The 22,090-nt window shown below is 35.4% G+C and overlaps 1 protein-coding gene across 1 annotated transcript; it reads left to right on the plus strand.

Annotated features, from left to right (window-relative positions):
• The first annotated feature begins 90 nt into the window (after positions 1-90).
• LOC129787040 (protein O-mannosyl-transferase 2) lies at positions 91-13,380 on the plus strand. Its single transcript, XM_055822335.1, has 10 exons — positions 91-254; positions 552-635; positions 697-1,270; positions 1,360-1,659; positions 1,716-1,922; positions 4,140-4,380; positions 6,608-6,756; positions 6,855-7,014; positions 7,755-7,895; positions 12,781-13,380. The coding sequence occupies exons 1-10, from the start codon at positions 205-207 to the stop codon at positions 12,972-12,974; spliced, it is 2,100 nt and encodes a 699-aa protein (XP_055678310.1). The 5' UTR covers positions 91-204; the 3' UTR covers positions 12,975-13,380.
• The last annotated feature ends 8,710 nt before the right edge of the window (positions 13,381-22,090 follow it).

Raw genomic sequence — 22,090 nt, forward strand, 5'->3', positions numbered from 1 at the left:
CTGGTTCTGTGTAGATGGAAAGCTTTGTGCTGTGGATAAGTTCGAAAGAATAGAAATTCAATAAAAATGTGGGGAAATTGAGAACACTTTCCCAAACAGCTGATTGTTGATGACGTGTGGTGAGATTGTGGTGAAGAAAGTTCGGCAAAAAACACAAATTTTTCCAAAGAAAAGTGAGAAAATTGCAGTGAAAAGTGTGAGAAAATGAAAGAAAAAACTTCTGAAGATCAAGTGAAGAAGAAAGAAAAATCCAGGTAAAGATATTAGAGCAAAAGAATAGGAAATAAACAAAAGACTTCAATGCAACAGACGACGAACCCGGAACTTTCTCCAACGTTGTCATGGAAATATAGAGAAATTTATATAATTTCCGGCTTTTTAATCATTTTAAATAGAAAAAATTAATAAATAACAGATTTAGGAAAGATAAAATAAGTATTTCATGATAAAATAATGTCAAAACAAAATGGCCAAAATAATTATTTTCTTCTTCTAAAAAGCATTTTTCTTGAAAAACTAGGTCACAAAAAATCATTTTTTGTATTTTCCAGCAACAAATGGACAGTTTTCTCCATAATTCTGCTCTTAACGGTCCTGACAAGATTCTACAAAGTCACAGAACCCGACCATGTTTGGTAAATATTACTAATCTAAGAAAAATCAACAATTTTCTAACAAAATTTTGTGATTTCTCAGTTGGGATGAAACTCATTTTGGCAAAATGGGAAGTTGGTATATCAACAGAACATTCTTCTTCGACGTCCACCCTCCGCTGGGAAAGATGCTAATTGCTCTCTCGGGAAAACTAACAGGGTACAATGGAACATATCCATTTGAGAAACCCGGAGACAAGTACAATGGCACAAGATACGAAGGAATGCGAATCTTTTGTACAACACTTGGAGCTCTAATTGTTCCCATGTCCTATGACATTGTTCACGATCTCACGCGATCCGTTCAGGCTGCTTTTATGGCATCAGCGTACATCTTGCTGGATGTTGGGATGATCACCCTCAATCAGTACATCCTTTTGGATCCCATTTTAATGTTCTTCATGACAGCCTCTGTCCTGGGAATGGTTAAAGTTACAAAGGCAACTGAGGAGGAGAAATCCTTCACGAGAATTTGGTGGTTTTGGTTACTTTTTACGGGAATGATGCTCGCCTGCACGATAAGTGTAAAGTTTGTGGGGCTATTTGTTGTACTTCTTGTTGGTTTGCACACAGTTAGTGATCTCTGGAACGTTCTCGGCAATTTAGCCAAGCCTGTGGTAAGAATTTCTTTTAAAGATTTCATTTTATTGGTTTTTTAGCTGTGATTCTTTCGATTTTTATTAATTTTATTTATTTCTTCCTGCAGAGCTTCACAGTTAAGCAATTGATAGCCAGAGCAATGACTCTGATCATCTGGCCAGCTCTTCTCTACATGTTCTTCTTCTACATTCATTTGGAAATCCTCAATAGAAGCGGCAATGGGGATGGCTTCTACAGCTCAGCATTCCAATCAAAATTAATTGGAAATTCCCTCTACAACGCAAGTATGCCCAGATATGTAGCCTATGGAGCGGAAGTGACCATAAAGAATCACAAAACAGGTGGTGGGTACCTTCATTCCCACTACCATCTCTACCCCAAAGGTGCTGGAGCGCGTCAGCAGCAGGTAAGAGGCTAAATGAAATATTCTTTAGCAGAGAAAATAATTTATTTCTTATTCAGATCACAACATACACTCACAAGGATGAAAACAATAAATGGCGAGTGAAATATTATAACAAAGAGGTGAATCAGGGAGACAGTGTGGAGATCTTGAAGCATGGGCAGTTAGTGAGATTGGAGCACGTTCCAACGAGGCGAAATCTTCACTCGCATCCGGAACAAGCCCCTCTCACAAAGAAGCACTACCAAGTAACCGGTTATGGAGAGGTAAGACATTAAAATTTACCTGAAAAAATAATTTTTGAGCGCTTATTTGTGTCATGGCATTCACAAGAGCCTACGGGGTCCTTTTTTGACGTGGAAAACTCGCGAAAAACTTATTTGGTACTAAAATCATTGATTTCCGTTGATATCAAAATGTTGAAGAACGGTTCATCCTGGAGAAAGGTTTGTGTCTTGAATATGTGGGTGGTGAATAAAAATTTAGGGGAGCGTGAGCTTTTCGCAATTTTTCACATTTTCCGACGAATTTTCCAGCCTTTAAGATTAAAAAAATAACTCATTGAATCCATGCCTCCGGAAAAATTGGAACTAACCTTGTAGAAAAGATGTTTTTTAACAAAAGAATATTTTAAATCGGTCAAGCGGTTTCGAAAGAGTTCGTTTTCCGTAAAAACATTCCTAGTTAAGAAAATTAATTATAAGAAAAAAAGATCAATAGTTTTAATATTTTAAATTCCCAAAACTAACATTAGAAATTTTATTTGTCAAAATTAAAGTTAATATCTCTATTTTTCTATAACAGCTAATTAAAATTTCAATCACAAACCTGATTTAAAAAAAATGAAATTTTGATATTTTACTTGCATATTAGTTGGTATACCACAATCGTGGCATACCAAGTATTGTAATCATCGGAAAAACCGCCCACCTCAGATCGGGCTCAAACTTAGTATAAGCACGTTTTAGATATCCCACATTACGAAAATGGTGGTGGAAAATTTTTGATCCGGCCGGCCTGCCGGCCGGCCTTCCGTTGGTCCAAACTTTGCCTTATAATTCGAGAACGGTAACAGATAGAGACTTCGGGTTTGAAGTTTTCTATAGAAATGTGGGTGTAAAATTTCATTTTTTCGCATTTTCAAAATCCAAGATGGCCGCCGTCCGCCATTTTGAAATACCGTCAACCACTTCCCTTATAGCTAGAAGTCTGAAATTTTAGTATGATGTAGAGCTCATTAAGACATTTTCATCAACAAATCATACTTGAAAATCGGTCAAGCGGTTTAGCAAATATGGCGGCCTAAAGCAAAAAGTGTTTTTTCGATATAACTCAAGAACGGCTTGACCGATTTTGACCATCTTGGTATCAAATGAAAGGTATTGAGTAGCCCTACAACTGTTTAGAACATTTTAAGTTTCAAAAACATCCGCAAGAGGCGCTAAAATCAAAAACAAAAATTGCCTAACTTTAAGGGGCAATATCTCCGAATCCCCATTAGGCAAATCTTTTAAATTTTGATATGTTGTAGCCTGACTCAATATCTTTCATCAGTCCGAAAATGAAGAAAATCTATGTCGCCGTTTAGAAGATATGGCCATTTGAAAAATTCTTGAATTTGAAAAGTTCTAAGAGCCATATCTCTTGAACGGATTGTCCTATTTGGCTCAACTTGGTATCAAATTAAAGGTTTTGCAAATCTCTACAACTTTCTAGAACATCAGAAATCTGTAGAACCATTCCATGAGGACATAAAGTGCAAAAAAATGTTTTGGTCAAACAAATATCCGCCATTTTTGTTCTAGATGTGACCTTGAAAATTACTGATATATATGTCAACTTATAGCTTGTTTCAAGACCTTTCCAAAACTAGTCAAGAAATTTCTGTAAGTCTTATAGAACTTCAGATATGAGCATTTTTATCTTTCATATTGATGAATATCATAAAAAAATCAACTTTGCCTACTAATTCTGCTCACAAATTAAATTACAACGCATAAACTGACCCATCCGCGTTGTGGTATACCAACTCGACCAACTCTAAAATAACTGGACGCGTTATGATTGACTTTTTCTTCATTTTATTCATATTTGCGTATGAAATTTTATCATAAAAAAACAAGAGTTCAAATTTTTATTTAAACTTTATTTCTCGCAAAAACTCTTTGCAACTGCGGAAAAATAACATATCTGCATGCTAGCGTTGTGATTAGAAAAATATTAGTTTTTAAAATTTATACAAAACGCCAAAGCTATTAAAATAACAAAATTCAGTTTTTATCACACAAAAAAATGTGCAAATTGCCTTTTTTGCATTCATGGGGAGGATATAGAAAAAAATATATAGGTCCAGTCTTTATATATTTAACGCCAAATGAAATAGCTGTGGAACTGTATTGCGATGGAATTTAATGAAATGATATGAGCACAGCATGAGGCAAGCCACAGTAATTCTCATGTCCAATATTTCTCGGTCCCACCAGAATGGCACGGGGGATGCTAACGACGTGTGGAAGGTGCTTATTGTGGGTGGGCGGGAAGATCAGCGCGTGGAGACCGTTACAACGAGCCTGATGTTTATCCACTATCTACAAAATTGCGCCCTCACCACCAGCGGGAAGCAATTGCCGAAATGGGGCTTCGAGCAGCAGGAAGTCACATGCAATCCCAATCTTCGGGACAGCAGTGCCCAGTGGAATGTTGAGGATAATGAATTCGGCAGGCGTGAGTATTTTGTGGTTCTCTCCTCTCTCTGTGTGTCTATGTTGGCATTAGCATCACAAAAGCCATTCCGTCCGCGTAAAACCCTCCCCATGCCACTCCTTAAATTGAAGAGACGACAGAGTGATAAGAGGGTTGATTTCCATTATTGATCCCACCAGAGTGCTCAGTCATCTGAAACATCCTCGCCTGAATCATTCGACTCATTGTCACCCACGTGAGATACACAATCGGAAAATTCAACAATCCTCGCGGGGATTACACTTCCCGGGAAAATTTGACAAGGGCGGCAGGGAGGGGGGTTCGTTGCGGATGAGATGAGAATAAACGCGCCGGAGGAAACTCGGGGTGATTCAACATTTATTTTTCAATTTCAAGCGCAACATACCGCGACAGGTGTATCAATAGACAGAAGAAACAACAGAGAGGCGGGTTCTATGGCTTATCGCACACGCTTATCAGTTATACCTTGAGGAGGGAGAGAGGGTGGTACATTGAGAAGATGTTGGGGGGAATGACAAATAAACACAGGAAGGGAAAAGACACAGAAATGGAAAATTGAATGAGATGGAAAAACATCTCTGAGCCATTTTAATTCCATCCGTTGAATTTTCATCCCTCCCGAGCATCTGCTCAACAAACAAGATGTTTGACATTAAAGTAGAATATCAAATCAGTCCTTAAAAAAAATGCAGTAAAACTATTTAAATATTTACATAGAGAGTCCACTTCCATTGCTTTTCAATGTGCAAAGAAATTCAATGGACAGTCTGGGAATCTGAAATGTAAATTATTATCGTCGTGTTTGCAGGAGAAAGATACTTTTGAAGTGAAGTTCAAAATAAATACTAAGAGAGTTGATGATGCAGCTGAGAGAGCTTTAAGTTCTCTGTATGGTCACTAATGTGAATGAGGAAATTATATACCTACATATTATCCAAGATATGAATTTATTGTGGAAGAAAATTAAGTCCTTGTGTCTTTCCCGTCGTCGTCAGATTTTTTTTATAAAAAAATGAATTTTCATTCATAGCAAAAGGGGAGAGAACAGCAAAAAATGGATTCTAGGAAAGAATTTTCTGCAATTTTTGCTGAAACCTTGTAAAAAAGGTTTTATCTAGTAGGTACAATCAGCTTAATACGGTTATATTAACTTTTACATTTTAATCTCTTAAAACATTTTGAACTTTATTTAAAAAAAGACCTTTATGAATGTTTTACTAGGTATTTTATTTTTGAATATAAAAGAAAAATGCGAAAAGATAAAATGATAAAGTAAAGATAATGGGCCTGATTCAGCAACCAAGAGACTCTTGAAAACTTTGAATTTTGTACTGAAATTTCTAGATTTCAAGCGAATTTCAAGGGTTTCTTGGTCGCTGAATAAGGCCCAATATTTCTTTTTATTTATTTATTAGATTTTTACCTTCTATATTAAAAAGAACCAATATAAGAATTTTAAAAATTCAAAAATAATGAATTTTCTTTATTTTATTAAAATTTTATCAAAATACAGTAAAACCTCGCAATAACATGATATTGATTTTTCAATTTTAACTGAAAAATCATTGGCTGAAGAAATAAGATTTAATAAGAACAATTTCCTGTTTAATAGAGTTCTTGAGAAATTGTTAATTTATTATTTTTAAAAGTATTGAACTATTCTTATTGTTTCTTTCCTTAAAATATTTAACTAATTACATATTATTCAAGTGATTTGTGAGCTTTAAAAGTTATAGAATTAGTCTATAGGTTTATTCTTAAATCCCCTCTAAGATTAAAGAACTTGAAGCACTTATATTAATGTTAGAAAACTACAATTTCGAATCATCTGATGTAGGTAATATTGACCTCTTTATATCAACTGTAATTAATCTCCTCTGAATTCAGAGTCCAGCCAGGGGTAGTCCCTGCCAAAATGCCACAATAGACATAACTCCAATGACTCCAATAATGACGACCTATTATCTACTACCAGTCAGTGTGTGGGTGGGTGGGTCATTTATGGTATCGATGAGACGCCAAATAGTGGAGGCATTGTGTGGCGTAACGCAATAAAAGGGATGAATGCACGCACAATGGCCCTAACTGGCGGATAGGGTTGGAATTTGATTAAGCTTTGGCTCCCTAATTGTTCCTTATTGCCCGCAAACGTGTGCGTGGGAAGCGTGTGAACGCAAAACAGGATGGAGAGACCGAAATGAAATTGTTAATTGATCTCTATTGATAGTGCCCAAAGTGAACTTTGAAGTCTACGCACCCGGATTCCTATCGAGATTCCTCGAATCCCACGCTGTGATGATTCAGGGGAATGCTGGACTCAAGCCAAAGGAGGGCGAGGTCACGAGTCAACCGTGGCAGTGGCCAATTAATTATCGGGTTTGTATTTACACACATTGAAGTCATTGAAGATAATTTATAAACTAAATTTTCACATTAATATGTGTGTGTTGCTTTTTCTTTGGGGTCATTGACAGGGTCAGTTTTTCTCCGGAAGTGCCTATCGGGTGTACTTGCTGGGAAATCCCATAATCTGGTGGAGCAATTTAGTGTTCATCGCACTCTTCCTCGTTCTCTTCGTCATTTCAGCCATCCGCCATGAGCGAGGATACGAGGATTCCACTAATCCCGACAATGGTGAGTGTAAAACTACAATTATCTCCCATTTACAAATGATAATTAGCTCACAGTCAGCCAGCACGGAGGGATTTTATTCTGCAGAAAATCTTGTCAAATGGTTGGGGGTGTTGCTATACACATTAAGAGCAGTACAGAATAATTTTTTTTATTAAATTCTTAAAACTTTTCACGCCATAAAAATCTTTGGAAAACAAACTTTTGACTAAACATTTAGAAAAGTTTTCATATAAATATTTTTAATTCAAATTTAAATCATTTTAAAATTCTTCTGAAGACACACAAACACGATGAAAAGAATAACGTATAAAAAAAATAATCCCAGCCCTAAGTGGAAAGCATTTGTAATTGAATTTCCATTTCAACAGCAATGGAAATGATTGATAGACTTTCAAACACTTTAGCGTGCACAATTCAGAAATCCCCCAGAGAATCCTGCAAGAGATGCATAAAACATTTATGAAATGTGCATAGTGTAGAATTGAAAGTCACAGTTCCTATCAATTTTCACCATGTATAGCCTGGCAAAATCAATAAGGTTTTTCCTATTTTTTCTCTGACAATTTTATGCAAAAAGATCATAAATATTTATTGCATTTCTTATCCCTTTAGCGTGCCATTGAGATACTCTATGCTGGGAAAAATTTAATCCAAATTGTAAAGAATATTGAATTTATACTCAAAAATTCATTTATCTGTATTCACACATCACCTGCTTTCCGTGCTGATTTCCTTTGCAGAATCTAAATGGAGATCTCTGAGAGCTGGTGCCTGGCTCTTTGCCGGATGGTTGTTGCACTACCTACCATTCTGGGCTATGGGGAGAGTCCTCTACTTCCACCACTACTTCCCAGCGCTCATTTTCAATTCAATGCTAACAGGTAATAAAATTTCATTGATTTCCAGCCACAAAAACCATCCCACCGTGAGCTTCTTCGTGATTCCTTTTATTTGCTCTTCTCCTTACAATGTTTCTTGCATTGAAGCATAAATGATTTTTGAGGTAAATGTTGTACTTATTGCAACATATAATTTACATTAATTATAAACTAACATTTTCCTTTTACTATTTATAAAATTTCTTTATTTACGTCAATTAATATTTACTTAGGTACTTTAAGGTTCTAGAGAATTTTAAGGGTATTTGGAGAGGCTCAAAGAAAATTTTACCTAAATTTCCTTCTTCTAATTTTCTTTACCTCTTTTCCTTTTACTTTCATCGTACCAAGGAAAATTTTCATTTAGACAGAAGAAAATTGGGATAAAAGTATCCCACATAAATGCAGTCATGTGGGAAGCATAAAGCAATTCTTTAGACTCGATATCTTCTCTTTTTTTTCCTTACTCTCTTGCAAAACACCCCCGGAAGAAAAAAGCAACATGCGCTTCCCGACCACTTATTTCCCATATTATATTGTTTCAAAATTCACAGAATTTAATTAAAATAGTAAACTTTTGGTGGGTGGAGAGGAAAGAGTGGGGTCTGCAAGAAATGGGCAAAGCACAAGTGCGCTCCTGTTGCAGCAGAACATTCTGCTACGGAAGTTTGTTGTGTGGCGGGTAAACAAGAGGAATTATTCACACTGAAATGCAACCATCGGAGATGAATGTGGCAACAGCAGTGGTTTCTGCAAATATACATTTTTTTTTAACAACTTCGTCACAGTGCAGTTTGTGTAGGAGGGTCCGTTTTTTCTGTATGTACACGACAGCACCTCCACGTCCCCTGAGAGGTGGTCACCTTGTGCTAATGCAGAATTAGTTTGTAGCCCCAAAAATGGGATCCCCAACACTTCTGGGAGTAGACCCAGAAAACCGAATGCACCTCTGCTAATTCACGTGGAATATCATGAATTATTTAGGGTACGTTGAAAGTCAGGAAACGAGAATGGAAAGTGTAATACATAGAGCTTTATATGTGTAATTTATGCTTTCACAGAGTGGTGGGCTCATGGGGTGAAGGAGGAGAAGGTGGTAGTGGGGTAGGGTGCTTGTAAGAGGGGATGAGAATTGGAAAATGGCGAAGGAAATCAATTTGAAAAGCAATGCAGGTGTAAAGAAGCTTTATTCATCTTCTCCCAAGGCAAAGAAGGTTTATTTCAGTACAACAAGAAAATATACACCCCCATTGAAGAAAGCAAAACCCCCCGCGAGTTCTGCCAGGGGGCATCAAAACCCACAACCACCATCTTTCGCATTTGAAAAGCTCCGCATTCTTGTGCCTTTGTGTATCACTCACCCAGAGCGAAAAGTGAATTGATGGAAAATTTATTTCATCAATTGTTTCACCAAAATGTATATATTCTCCAACACAGCCAGGGGCGATAAATTCGCAACAATAAAACTCGTGAATTTATTTAAATTCCCCCCATGAAAATTGTGAGTTCAATTCAATGACGTCTCTCTACAATTTTCCCACTCAGAAAAAAAAGAATAGCAAAAGAGCCCGAAAGGAAATTCTTCAATTGAAAATTTTCAATGGAGTCAAACCATTAATGATCCTATGTTTAATTTAATTTTTTTTTTTGGTATTTTTATGCAAGATTTAAAAAAAGCTTTTTATATTGGTACCTACTTGAAAAAGTAAAAGATGTGAAGTCAAACGAATAGAGGATGTTCCAATAATTTTGGAAAATGATCTTACCGATGAATTTTAATTGTGAATTTGTTTAATGAGAATATCCTCTTCTTCTCTTCGGCCTCTGTACGGTGCATCATCAGATGCTGTAAAGGAAGATATTTTATTTTAAACATTTAAAAACTAACGTCCCTTTCGTTTTTGACGCAACCGGAAGTAAATTCTCCATAAAAATATATTTTATTGGAAATTTTTTTTTATTATAGAAAAAAAGAGTACTAATGTGAAACAAAATCTATTCATCATTCTATATAAAATGAAAATCATAGGCAACTAAAAAAAATAAAAAGCTTTCCGAAAAAGCTCTTTAAACAAATTAGAACAAAAAGAAAATTTCTTTACCCCACTTATCACATTCACCTCATTTCAGACATTTTACAGCATTCAGCTCTAAAATTTATTTTTAGATTAAGCAATCTTTTCACAGAGTAACATTAGCTTTAGGATATAAAGCTCTAATACATTGAAACAGGTTGAAAATAATTAATTTTCCAAAGCTCTACTCTAATTTATAACACCCAAAACTTTCATCACTTCATCATTTTGTAATGCAGGTACACATAATGACCCCATTTATATATTTTAAATTCCCAACACAAACATAATTGCCTCCACATTGGAGGGAATCTCTCTTTAAATTATCCACAACACATTTTGTTATATTTAGCCAGATAACATATATTTTTGGTTGATTTAATAAGGATGTTTATGGCAGTAAATTCTCATGTTTATTCGTTTTACACCCTCCGTGATGGGTCAGGAGAGATCAAATGCGGTTTTGCTCATTTTCACCCATTTATCATTTCTCGCCACCATCCACGTGTAACCCCATCATAAATCTCTTTGTCCATTTGCGGGGCAGATAGCGTGTTAATTTGGGCGCACAGAGTGAGAGCAAATCGATTTTCTGTGATAATTCCATACATTCCTCAAAGTGGTGTTACACACAGTTCAAAGTTTGCGGTGTCGCATGCCATTTCACAGGTACATATACCTTTATGAGATTGAGATGCGCACGTGAAGCTGCAAAGTTTTCACATTTCCCCCTTTTACTCTCGCACAACACACCGTCTTTCCGGGGAAGACGGTGAAAACCATCTCACGTCTCGCCACTCCAAATGTGGTGAGATGCGGATGGAGGGGGATGGATGATGGGGCTGGCTTAGGGGTTGGCGGGCGCAAGGATAGAGAAAGTGGGTGCTGAAACAACAAGAATATCTGAAGCTATAAAATTAATATATGTGCTCAGCGGAACGTACAGTATTATTATTATTCCGCGCACTGAACGCGTTTACTATATTAGCAAAAGGGCCAAAATTTAATTATCATTACAAATATTACACGCGATGCGTATTTTATGGCAGAAAAGCCGCGTGTGGATGGGTATTCAGCTGGAAAACTGCGATGTGTGACGCTTTTGAAAGTTCCTGGGGGGACGGAAACATGGCATGATACGTGCGAGGATGATGAGGATAGAGGTTACATACATATAGTAGGAAGTAAACAACACATTTTAAACTAATTGCAATTGAGTTACATGAAGCGAAGCACAAAAGCACTATATATTGGAATCCTTATTAAGATACCAGGAGTTGCATCATCATCGCTTCAAGGGTTTGATGGGAACATAACATCGGCAATGTGTTACTCTATACTTTGTTTAGTATCTCCTATGGACTTTGGTTTATCAAGAAAAGGATATTTGAGAGCCTATAATAATTTTAAATAACTTTAATATGGGAGAGATATAATCTTTCATTTTTCTCCTTTACCTGAGCAAGTCTATAAAATAAAAATAATGATGTTTTCTTAAAATAATTAAAGAACTTTGTGAATATTTGCAACCTAAAGTAAAATCTTTTCAATCGATAGAGTATGAAATTTTCATTCTTGTGATACCATTAGTTTTGCAATCTACTAAATATTTCATGTGATTCACTCCTCCAAACTTGGAGCTTTTATTGATTTCCATGTAAATTGACTCTGCATAGTGAAATCTGGCTTCGGAGAAACCTCCCATATTCATAGTTTTTTATTCAAGATACTTGAATCCAAAAAAATCACAAAATATTCTAATTTAAAAAAAAATGAAAATTTGCAAGATGAAGAATTTGCAAATAAGAAAAGAAAGCTTTGAGAAAAGGAAAAGCTGTGTTTGAATTTTAACGAAGAAAAAAGCTCTTTTCCTAAAGACATTTCTCTCTTGATATTCTACCTCCGAGTATTTCTTCAAGAAAATTATACATTTCCTGTGTAAAGAATAATTTTAGAAAAAGCTTTCATTTGAAAAAAGAAATTTTCAACAGCAGGAAAATGGAAGGAAATTCAAAATTTAATTAAGCATCTTGTTTTAAATGAAGACATATCGGGCAACTACTGTCCGTTCATCCCCTTTGAAAGTAAATACACAATACCTTGTAATACGTATTACACACACACCCCCTGTGCACTTAGCACACCATCCCTATGCTCTATTCAAGATGAATACAAAGTGTTTATGTACACTTGTTGGAGGGATAAAATGAAATACATAAAAGACGCTTCAGGATGAAGGTGCATAATTGGATAATTCACACAATGAAATGCAATTATGACACAATTTTGCCGGTGCAACAGTGCCCATAAGATGAGTATCCCCGCTCCCCTTCAGGCACAACCTTCTGTCTGTCTTAAACACTCGGTGGTGTCTAATTAAGGCCATGTTATTGCAAATACTAATTGCAACAGCATACTGGTGCGAAGCTTTTTCTTCGGACCATATTTCGTGCAAGCATTTATCCCACATTCTCTCTCTACTCTAAAATAAACCCAAAAGTGAAAAGCAAAATTCACCCCCTAAAAGAGAAAAATCAATAAAGCGTAAAATTAGGGCGAATTTTTGGCGATAAAATAAATTTAAATATAATTTAGCCGTTTTGTTATGCCTCTCGTGGGAGGAAGAAATTGTAATCTTGCATTTTGCGGTGTATATATGCTCCCCAGGGGCCCACACATATTGCCTCCACATAGCCACATATTTTCGGCACACGCGGCACCCACCCAAAAAGAATTTCCCCACCCACTACCACCCATACATGCTTACCATCCAGGAAGAAATTGAATTTGATGATATTACCGTGTTTTTGCAGGTGTTGTATTCAATTATTTGACACATCGTCTCCCCATCTGGCTCAGACAGACACTGCTCGGGGCATCCTTGGGCGTCTTAGGGTGGAGCTTCGTGAAATTCGCACCACTTGCCTACGGTATGGTGGGTCCGTCAGCCGGTGAGGCCAATTCCACCATGAATGGACTCAAATGGATGGAGTCATGGGAATTCTGATATTAACTTCCTGGTTCCTGCTACAGAGTGCCTTCGGGGTAAGGATATTGATGGTAACTGCCACATATCACAAATACATTTTTTCCTCCGCCTTCTTCTTTCCCAAAAAAAGACAGCCCGGATGCGGGCATACAAAAAGTCAATCATAACGCGTCCAGTTATAAGAGTTGGTGTCCCACAACGTGTAGAAGTTTGTTTATGCGTTGTAGTGCGATTTGTGAGCAGAATTAGTAGGCAAAGTTGATTTTTTTTGTGAAATTCAGCAATTTGATGGATAAAAATGGTCATATCTCTGGTTCTATAAGACTTACAGAAATTTATTGACCAGTTTTGGAAAGGTCTTGAAATAAACTATAATCTGACATATATTTCGATACATTTCAAGGTGACCTCTAGAACACAAAATGGCGGCTATTTGTTTTACTGAAACAGATTTTGGCATTTTTTGCCCTAAAAGAATGGTTTTACAGGGTTCTAATGTTCTAGAAAGTTGTAGAGTTTTGCAAAACCTTTAATTTGATACCAAGTTCAGAAAAATCGGACAAGCCGTTCAAGAGATATGGCTATTAGAACTTTTTAAATTCAAGAATTTTTCAAATGGCTATATCTTCTAAACGGCGACATAGATTTTCTTCATTTTTGGACTGGTGCAAGATTATTAGTCCTGCTACAACATATCAAAATTTAAAAGATTTGCCTAATGGGGATTCGGAGATATTGCCCCTTAAAGTTAGGCAATTTTTGTTTTTGATTTTAGCGCCTCTTGCGGATGTTTTTGGAACTTGGAATGTTCTAGACAGTTGTAGAGCTTCTTGAAACCTTTCATTTGATACCAAGATGGTCAAAATCGGTCAAGCCGTTCTCGAGTTACATCGAAAAAACACTTTTTGCTTTGTGCCGCCATATTTGCTAAACCGCTTGACCGATTTTCAAGTATGAATTATCGATAAAAATGTCTCACTGAGCTGTACAACATACTAAAATTTCAGACCTCTAGCTGTAAGGGAAGTGGTTGATGGTAGTTCAAAATGGCGGACGGCGGCCATCTTGGATTTTGAAAATGCGAAAAAATGAAATTTTACACCCACATTTCTATAGAAAACTTCAAACCGGAAGTCTCTATCTTCTACCATTCTCGAGTTATAAGACAAAGTATGGACCACCGGCAGGCCGGCAGGCCGGCAGGCCGGCCGGATCAAAAATTTTCCACCACCATTTTCGTAATGTGGGATGTCTAAAACGTGCTCATACCAAGTTTGAGCCCGATCTGAGGTGGTCGGAAAATCCGACGATTACAATACTTGGTGTTGGCCACGAAGTGGAACACCAACTAATTCCATTGAAATGAGATTTATTGGACGTAAGGAGAATAAGGAAGAAGAAAAAACATTATTTATCTTAAGTGAATATTTATTTATGTATACATGATTGGATAACTTTGCCATAAGCATGATGATTTTATATCTTTTATAATAAAACTTATTTATTTCCATAAATATTAGTGATGTTTGATTGATAAATTATAAGAAAATGGGACCGATTATTCAATTTTTAGAGGAATTCTTTCTTTAATTTATAAGAAATTCCTTTAAAGCGATCATTTGATAAGAAAATTTCCACTCTAAAACTTCTCCTTGTTTCAGGAAAATAGATTTAAGGCCCATTTCCAAAACTTTTTCACTTGCAATTTTTATCTACGTAATGGAATAAAAAGTTAAACTACCAATGACTACCTACTTATATCCATCCTCTTACCTCCGAAAAAAGTTTAAGCCCATTTTATAGCTACAAATTTATTTGCTAAACAATTTTATTCTTATACATTATGTTGCGTAGAGAATTTTCACTTCAGGAGAACTTTTTTAGTTTGTTTTAACACTCAATATGCTAAAATAAGAAATTTCAAATCATAAAGTGGGATTAATAGGTTCACCTCAAACCCATATAATTAATTTGTAAACAAATATATCATCCTACTAAAATATTTTACTACCAACATTACTATATAGTAAAGAGATAAAATACATTTTAAGCTATGAAACTACAAATAGAGACATTCATTTTCCGCTAAAGCTATTAAAATAAGCCAGAAGCTACGGGAACAATAGGCAGAAAATATATTTTGCAAAGAGAACAATTGCCATTAAATGCAAAAGTGTCTAGCCAATTTCCACACACACACAGTGAGACCGCAATATAGAGAAAATAAAGCTCCGCTATATGGAAATGGATAAAGAAATGGTCACAGAGGGTCGTTAAAAAGCTCTTCTCCGAGCAGAGAGATTTTCCAACCTCCCCATTGTTGAGAATATAAAATTCTACCATTGAGATTTGTCCTAGCAGATCGTATAGTTATAGTGTCTCTATATGTGGTTTTCACATGGAAATAAACATACACATAGTGTCACACAAGACATAGCCTCTAGGGTGACCACAATGTTTCGCTTATGGGGCGGCTGTAGCATCATTTCCGGCACAACCCCAAAAACCCTCCGGAGTCCCTCAAACCCACAAAACACCCATTCACAGCAGTCAACGACAAACGCGGAAACTTCCTCTCCATGTCAAATCTGATTTCCGAATCATGGAAAGCACCACAATATCGCAAGAAATATGGCGCAGAGTACTTGAGACTATTATCCTTATTCGCATTTCAGTTGCCTGAATACTCCGCCACTCCAAAACTTCAATGGGGTTTTGCCACCAGATAGAGGGCCACAACTGTGGGTGTCACCATTTGTTTGACAATGGCTTTTGTATAATTTATTTTAGGGGGGGGTAGGGGGTTGTTGAATGGAACGAGGCATGTGCTACATATACAGAGCGGGTGGGTAAGTGTATTTATTTGCATTACTCCTAATGACGCAGATAGACATGCGGATATAGCGCTGCACCATGCATAAACAAATTTACAAGTTCTATTGATCTTCAAATACATCAAATTCCATGGGAATTCCTGCAGCTGACAGCAAAGGGATAAAGCTACCACTCACCCACTCCTAAATACAATACGTAAGATGCAGATAATTCACACAAATTTTGCATAACACCGAGCTTATGTGGTTTTGACTTTAAGTAAATTAGTTTATATAATATTGTTATGTTTAGGGAGCATCGACATTTCAAAGGCAATTTATTGTAAAGGATTCATTCAAGGAAAAGTATTCAATTAAACTAATTTAACTAATTAAACTTCGGGTAATGCTGCAATTATTTATAAAGGAGAGCGCTTAAAATAGTTAAATAAGGGATGTTTTAAGAATCCCTAAGTTGCACTTAATTCTATTAATTAATCTACTGAGCATTGAAGACAGTTCTAAATCCATTTAGGAAGGTTCTAAAACAATTTTTTAGAGTTCTAAGAATCACCGGGAGCTTTTAGAACTTTCTTGAAGTGCTCTTGGAAGCAGTTTTTTCTTGAATTAAAAGAATATCAAAATTTATGAACTAAAGAATATAGTCAAGAGATTTATTATCTTACAGCAGGAAATGCAAAAGAATTTATGGAAAGTACATAGCTCGAAAAGAATTTGTTGGATTTACTTGTCATATGATATGGTCTAATAATTTTGGGAACTTGGGAACTCTTCGCAGATTTTTTTTAAATCGACTATATTTAATGAATTTTTATGTTGATATCGGGTTATATTCAAATAAAGATTGTGTAGAACTCATTATTCTGTGTCTAAAGCAAACAAATTGCAACTGAAAAAAAATCTAGACTAAAAAAATCTTCTGAACATGAAAAAAATCAGCCTTAAAAGGAGAATTTTGTTACAGGAGAAATAAATCTTCAGCTCAATTTGTCATATTAAAGATTTAAATTTTTGTTGAATTCTTTTTAACGAATTTGCTACAATTTCCATGGAAAATATATTTTTTATAAATTAAAAAAATAGTTTTCCAATTAAAATTTAAATAATTTTGCCAATTTATTTCCATGGATATCCATCAACATTGATCAAAAACTATGTCATCTTGGAAACTTTCTTAATTTGCTGCGACATTGTTACCGGAGTCTTTGCTCCTTGATCATTGTCTTTTCCTCATACACACTACACAAGAGACTATGAGCAAAATAATGTGATGAAAGTTGTTTGTGGAAAACTCTTGTCCATATGGTGGTCAACTTCTGATTTATGAGATCTAGCATCGTATTTCACCGAACGCCAGGGAATAATTAAATGCTCTGCTGAAGTATGGTGGAAGTGCAAAAGTTTTTTTTTCCTTTCTCAGACACATATTTCGCAAAAAACCCATCGCCCTGCAAAGTATACGTTATATAGACTTTTATCCTATTCTTGAGAGAAAAGTGCTATTAATTTCCACTTCATCATTCGCCCCCCTTAATGCTTCTATGATGTTGAATTATTGCACGTTGTGTCATCATTTTTGTCCCTCACTCTGCCCATGGTGCTTTGTAGCTTTTAGGTTGTTCTCCAAGCAAAGCTAATGCGGAACTGTGTTGGGGATTATTAATGACACAAAGCCACCACAGTTGAGGTTTATTTTGCACTCATAGTGCATCACTTTTATCCCTTTTCTCGCAGTGTAAACAAATAAAAAGGGAAATGTAATGGAAAATTTATTTTAATACAATAAAATGAAAGGAAAACAAGACATTTGAGTAAACTAAATTTATTTTTTCAAAGGATTCTTCTTGAACAAATTTTCAAAAAAGTTTATTCACAAACAATAAAGCTTTTTTTCAACTATTAGAATTTGAAGCTTTTGACTCTGCGTTGGAATTCAAGCTCGATTTTCGCTGTTTGACTGTGCGTGAAAATACATAAAAAATATATGGAAATATGTATATTTTAAAAGCATCAGGATCAGGGTGTCAAAGAATTAAATTGTATACATGGAATTTTTGGACACCCATTGAGCAACCAAATCCATTTAAAATTCGTTCATTTGACTAAAAGGCCCGATTTGGAATGATTTACAAAAGAAAATCCCAATATATGGAATGGAGCTTAATCCCCTTCAAAAGCTCATTTGTGCCTTCTAACTGATTAATTATTCAGTGAAATTGCAAAATTGTACAACTAGTGGTGAATGTGTTTAAATGTGCATGAAATAATTTTTCAATAAATTATCCCCTGCTCTGTGAAATTCAATTATTTTGTCTGAATAATCCCAACACGTATACAGCAGCCACCCCTCCCCCCTTAGCCCCCACAATAGCTGTCAGGAAGTTGCAATTTTCTACAAGTGAGTGAATGATTTACAAAGTAATTACGCAGTGAATTACATTTTTTTGATGTTGAGCACCAGCACTGATGAATTTTCCAAGTTTTCCCATTTTATTTTCCATCCCCATTCTATTATTTTCCCCATAGCGAGGGGTGGTGGATAAATTATATTAACACACTACTGATTATACGGTACATTTCCTAATTTGGTGCAACAACAATATTCCGCGCCCATCCATTAAAAGCTCATCATATAGCTTTACCCTCTATCATCCCTCATTATCATGCAATGTTTTTACCCCCGAAAACGGAATACTACATGTAGTGGCCCTTTGCTATTTCAATTTCCCACATTATTGGAGTAATTTGAATTTATATTGATCAATATAAACCATCGACATAGGCAACGTAATGCAAATAACAAAATCAATTATTCCCTGATTAATGAGCAAATTTTATGCGTTATTCCGATCTTCTGGAACAATGCATCTCGCGCTGTATTACGAATAACTTAATCGGCAGAATTCTTTAACGAGTTATTTTATTGGAATTTTACCCAAATCAATTTTTCAGTATTAGGTATTCCTTTAAAAAAAATGTTTAAAAATCGGGTAAAAAAATCTAGAGAAATTCAACCCTTTTATTTATAACAACGTCATTTTCACAACTAATATTATGAGGAGCTTTTCCCCAAAGCTTTTGTAGAAACTTTTCTGAGCTACAAAATATAATAATAATTGAAACATAATTATTTTTCACTCCTTCTTACTTCTCTTCTTAGTCCACAAAAAAAATCCTCATTAAAAATGAAAATTGAAATTCCATTTACTTTTTTATCCCTTTTGAAAGTTTCTTTTCACTATCCAAGTATTTGTGTCAATTGCAATGCTTTCTGAATAAAATTCCAACGAGGTGAATTAAAATTTGGCCTTATTGTAAAAGAATTTCTATTCAGTTGACTTGACACATCAATTGGGAATTGCGATAGGCACGGAGATTTCTTTGGGCCATTCATTGCCTTGCGATTGCAGAGAATTCAATTTTATTCAAATTTTTTCCTCATCCGATTTACTCTCCTAGTCCCATTTCAACCCATCTGGAATTGCCTTTTTGGGAGGTGGAATGAGGGTTAAATTACGTCGTCTATGTATTTGCTCAACCCCTTAGGAACATCCACCCTCACCTGAGGCCTACTTTACATATCATCGCATATGATATTTTTTTCATGGTCGTGGGTTTTCTGTTATTGTCCCCCTAAATCGTCGGAGGATCTGAGAGAAGATTCATATTTGAGGAAGGATGGGGGGTTGCAAAATTAAATGGCCCATCGTAGAATGAGGTGGATAATCTTGTGAAAAATTGGGATGAAATATTTAAAATGCCGCCAAGCTGAAGTAATCTCATAGAAATGATCAAAAATTCCTCAGCAGAGTGGTTTGGCTACATTGGAAGGGGCCGCACACGAGCGACGTGTGATAAATTTCATAAATTGTCTCTGATGCTGCGAGTTGTCTGATTTATGCGAATTGATGCAATTTAAACATATTGTCCAGCTTCCGGTGTTGCAGTGTGTGTGGAGTCAGCTCGCAAAATTTCACTCGTTTTCAGCTTGAGAGCGCCATTCACGAAAGACCATTTAGAGTTGGATGACACTCTCTCAATCTCCACTCTTCTAATTGCCATCCCCCCACTTTCAATTGACTTTATCTCTTTTTCCCAATTGTACCGGAATGGGGGCAAAAACATCAGAAAATATCGCGAAAAATTAAGATAAACAATTTTTTATTGGATTAGTTTTTTTCTGGTTTTATAGTAGTTTGTTAGTTGGTTTAATTTAACAATTTCTTTGTTTATAAAATTTCTCTACTTATAATAAAGTCAGTTTAGGAGAGACAGAAGAAGAAATATAACATCCAATAGTCTCTTGATCTTGAAATTCTGAAAAATTATTCAATATTTTTGCTATTAATCGGTTTAAAATCAAATCTTCCCTAAAAACGGAAAGAGTAGGAAAGAAATATCAAACAGGTAGACATATTCAGAATCTATTTAATAAAGGCGTATCAATATCGTTCACAAATAGAACTTACTAAACACATAAAATTAATTTATGATTATTTCTATCATTTAATTTGCTTTCTAGATTATCATAAACAATCAAAAAGAGACAATCAATAGCAGCGGAAACACGTAAATGAACTTTTTATTGCAATTTAAGTCCGAAGAATGCAAATTCCTATTTCAAACTCTGGCACGAATACCATTCGACAACATTTGTATAATTAATTACTAGACATGCTTGTGTACCTGCTCTACATTATATTTCACCATCATATAATGCATATAGGTATGTACATTGTACATAGAAATAGATTATATGTGAGCAAATACATAAACTGAATAATGATTAGCACTTTCGGAGATGTCTAAACATACATATATAACAAATTGACACCTCTTATAAATGTTTGGAGAGTAATTTTGTTTATTTATGTAACTTTTCTATGTTTGGATTCTATCGTATTTGAAAAGTTAAGAAGAATCACGTCTTTCATTTCACACAGCTGATGCAAAAGAAGATTTTTCCGTGAGGAGTTTTTGAACGATTTTTGATTGAATAAAAAAATTAATTCAATTTAATATTTTGACCTAATCTTTTCTAATTTTTCCTTTCTAATCCCGATGCAAAATTTAAAAAAAAACTATATATATTAGGTCTTTCATAATAAGTCTAAAAGATTATATTTGTCTTGTTGTTATCTTCGAATGAAGTAAGTACGAAATAATTATGAATAGACTCCTTTATGAGTTTCTTAAAAAGGAATCTGCAAGGAAATTCATTAACTGAAAATATTGCTTCTGCCCTAAATCTAATTCCAAAACCGTATTTATTTCTCGTTATCTGCTTCCGTATTTAGAAACAAATAATCAAAATTTTGAAGAAAAATGCGTAAACTTTACTTAAAAGATTTTTTAGGAAAACTCTTGACGATTTTAGATAATTTTCCTACATTAAAACAAAACAGAAATCTGTTAGAAGAACTTAAATGTCCCTGTGAATTTTATCCAAATGCTATTTATAGGCTTAATGGGAAATGAAAAGCCACAGCTATATATATTTCCGTGACTTTCCAACGAATTCATTAACCACCCCATTTTACACTCTATTGAATAAAATTTTAGTAGCTGTGAAAAAAAACTTTTTATTTTAAACTGACTGCTTCAAAAGCCATACATAAATTAATAGTTAAAAAAAAAGAAGCTTTTATTACCACACATTCTCAGAGTCAAGTTCTGATTCGTGTTTACACTCTTCGTGCTTCAGCTGGGAAGTTTTTTTTTTATTTTTGTCGTGCACTTTTCAGAGAATTAACAACTTTTCTAATAAAATTTTACCGTTTTCAGCTCTTTAGTCAACCAGCGGATTGCTTATGTACATAACGTACGGGTACATAGTTATGTTACCGCGCGGGGAGTTTGGGGGTTGTTTTTGGTGCATTGTCCATGGGGATTTCTCTAATCACGTCGCTGAAAGCTCTGGTTGCGAGAGTGCCATCCAGCCAAATGGGTTAATGATACAAATGAAGCAGTTGGAAATGGATGGACATGTGTAAGGCAGTATTTTGGCACTCAATTCTCTCGCTCTCGCTCTCTCTCATGGTATATTTACAAGAATATATGTACAGTCTTCCCCATAATGTACATTTTGAAAATCATCCCAAAACAAATGGGGTGGGTGTGCTGCACCTCCCACCCAACACCCCACCGGAGAGAACGTGCTTTTCGCAAAAGAGAGAGAAACTTGCGTGGTGCGCATGATCTCTGCCCGATGGGGCTTCGGTGTCAAAGGTGAGGGGTAATGCGGGAAGAATCCGAACTGCTGGTGATGTACTTCTCGCCACAGAATCGACGAGTCAGTCT

The sequence above is a fragment of the Lutzomyia longipalpis genome, chromosome 1, assembly GCF_024334085.1.
Source record: "Lutzomyia longipalpis isolate SR_M1_2022 chromosome 1, ASM2433408v1".
Taxonomy (NCBI): Eukaryota; Metazoa; Arthropoda; class Insecta; order Diptera; family Psychodidae; genus Lutzomyia; species Lutzomyia longipalpis.

Coding starts and splice junctions, on each gene's coding strand:
- LOC129787040 (XM_055822335.1), top strand. CDS start 205: ATGAAAGAAAAAACTTCTGAAGATCAAGTGAAGAAGAAAGAAAAATCC. Junction 255..551: donor AAGAAGAAAGAAAAATCCAG/GTAAAGATATTA, acceptor TGTATTTTCCAG/CAACAAATGGACAGTTTTCT. Junction 4,381..6,607: donor GGATAATGAATTCGGCAGGC/GTGAGTATTTTG, acceptor CTCTATTGATAG/TGCCCAAAGTGAACTTTGAA.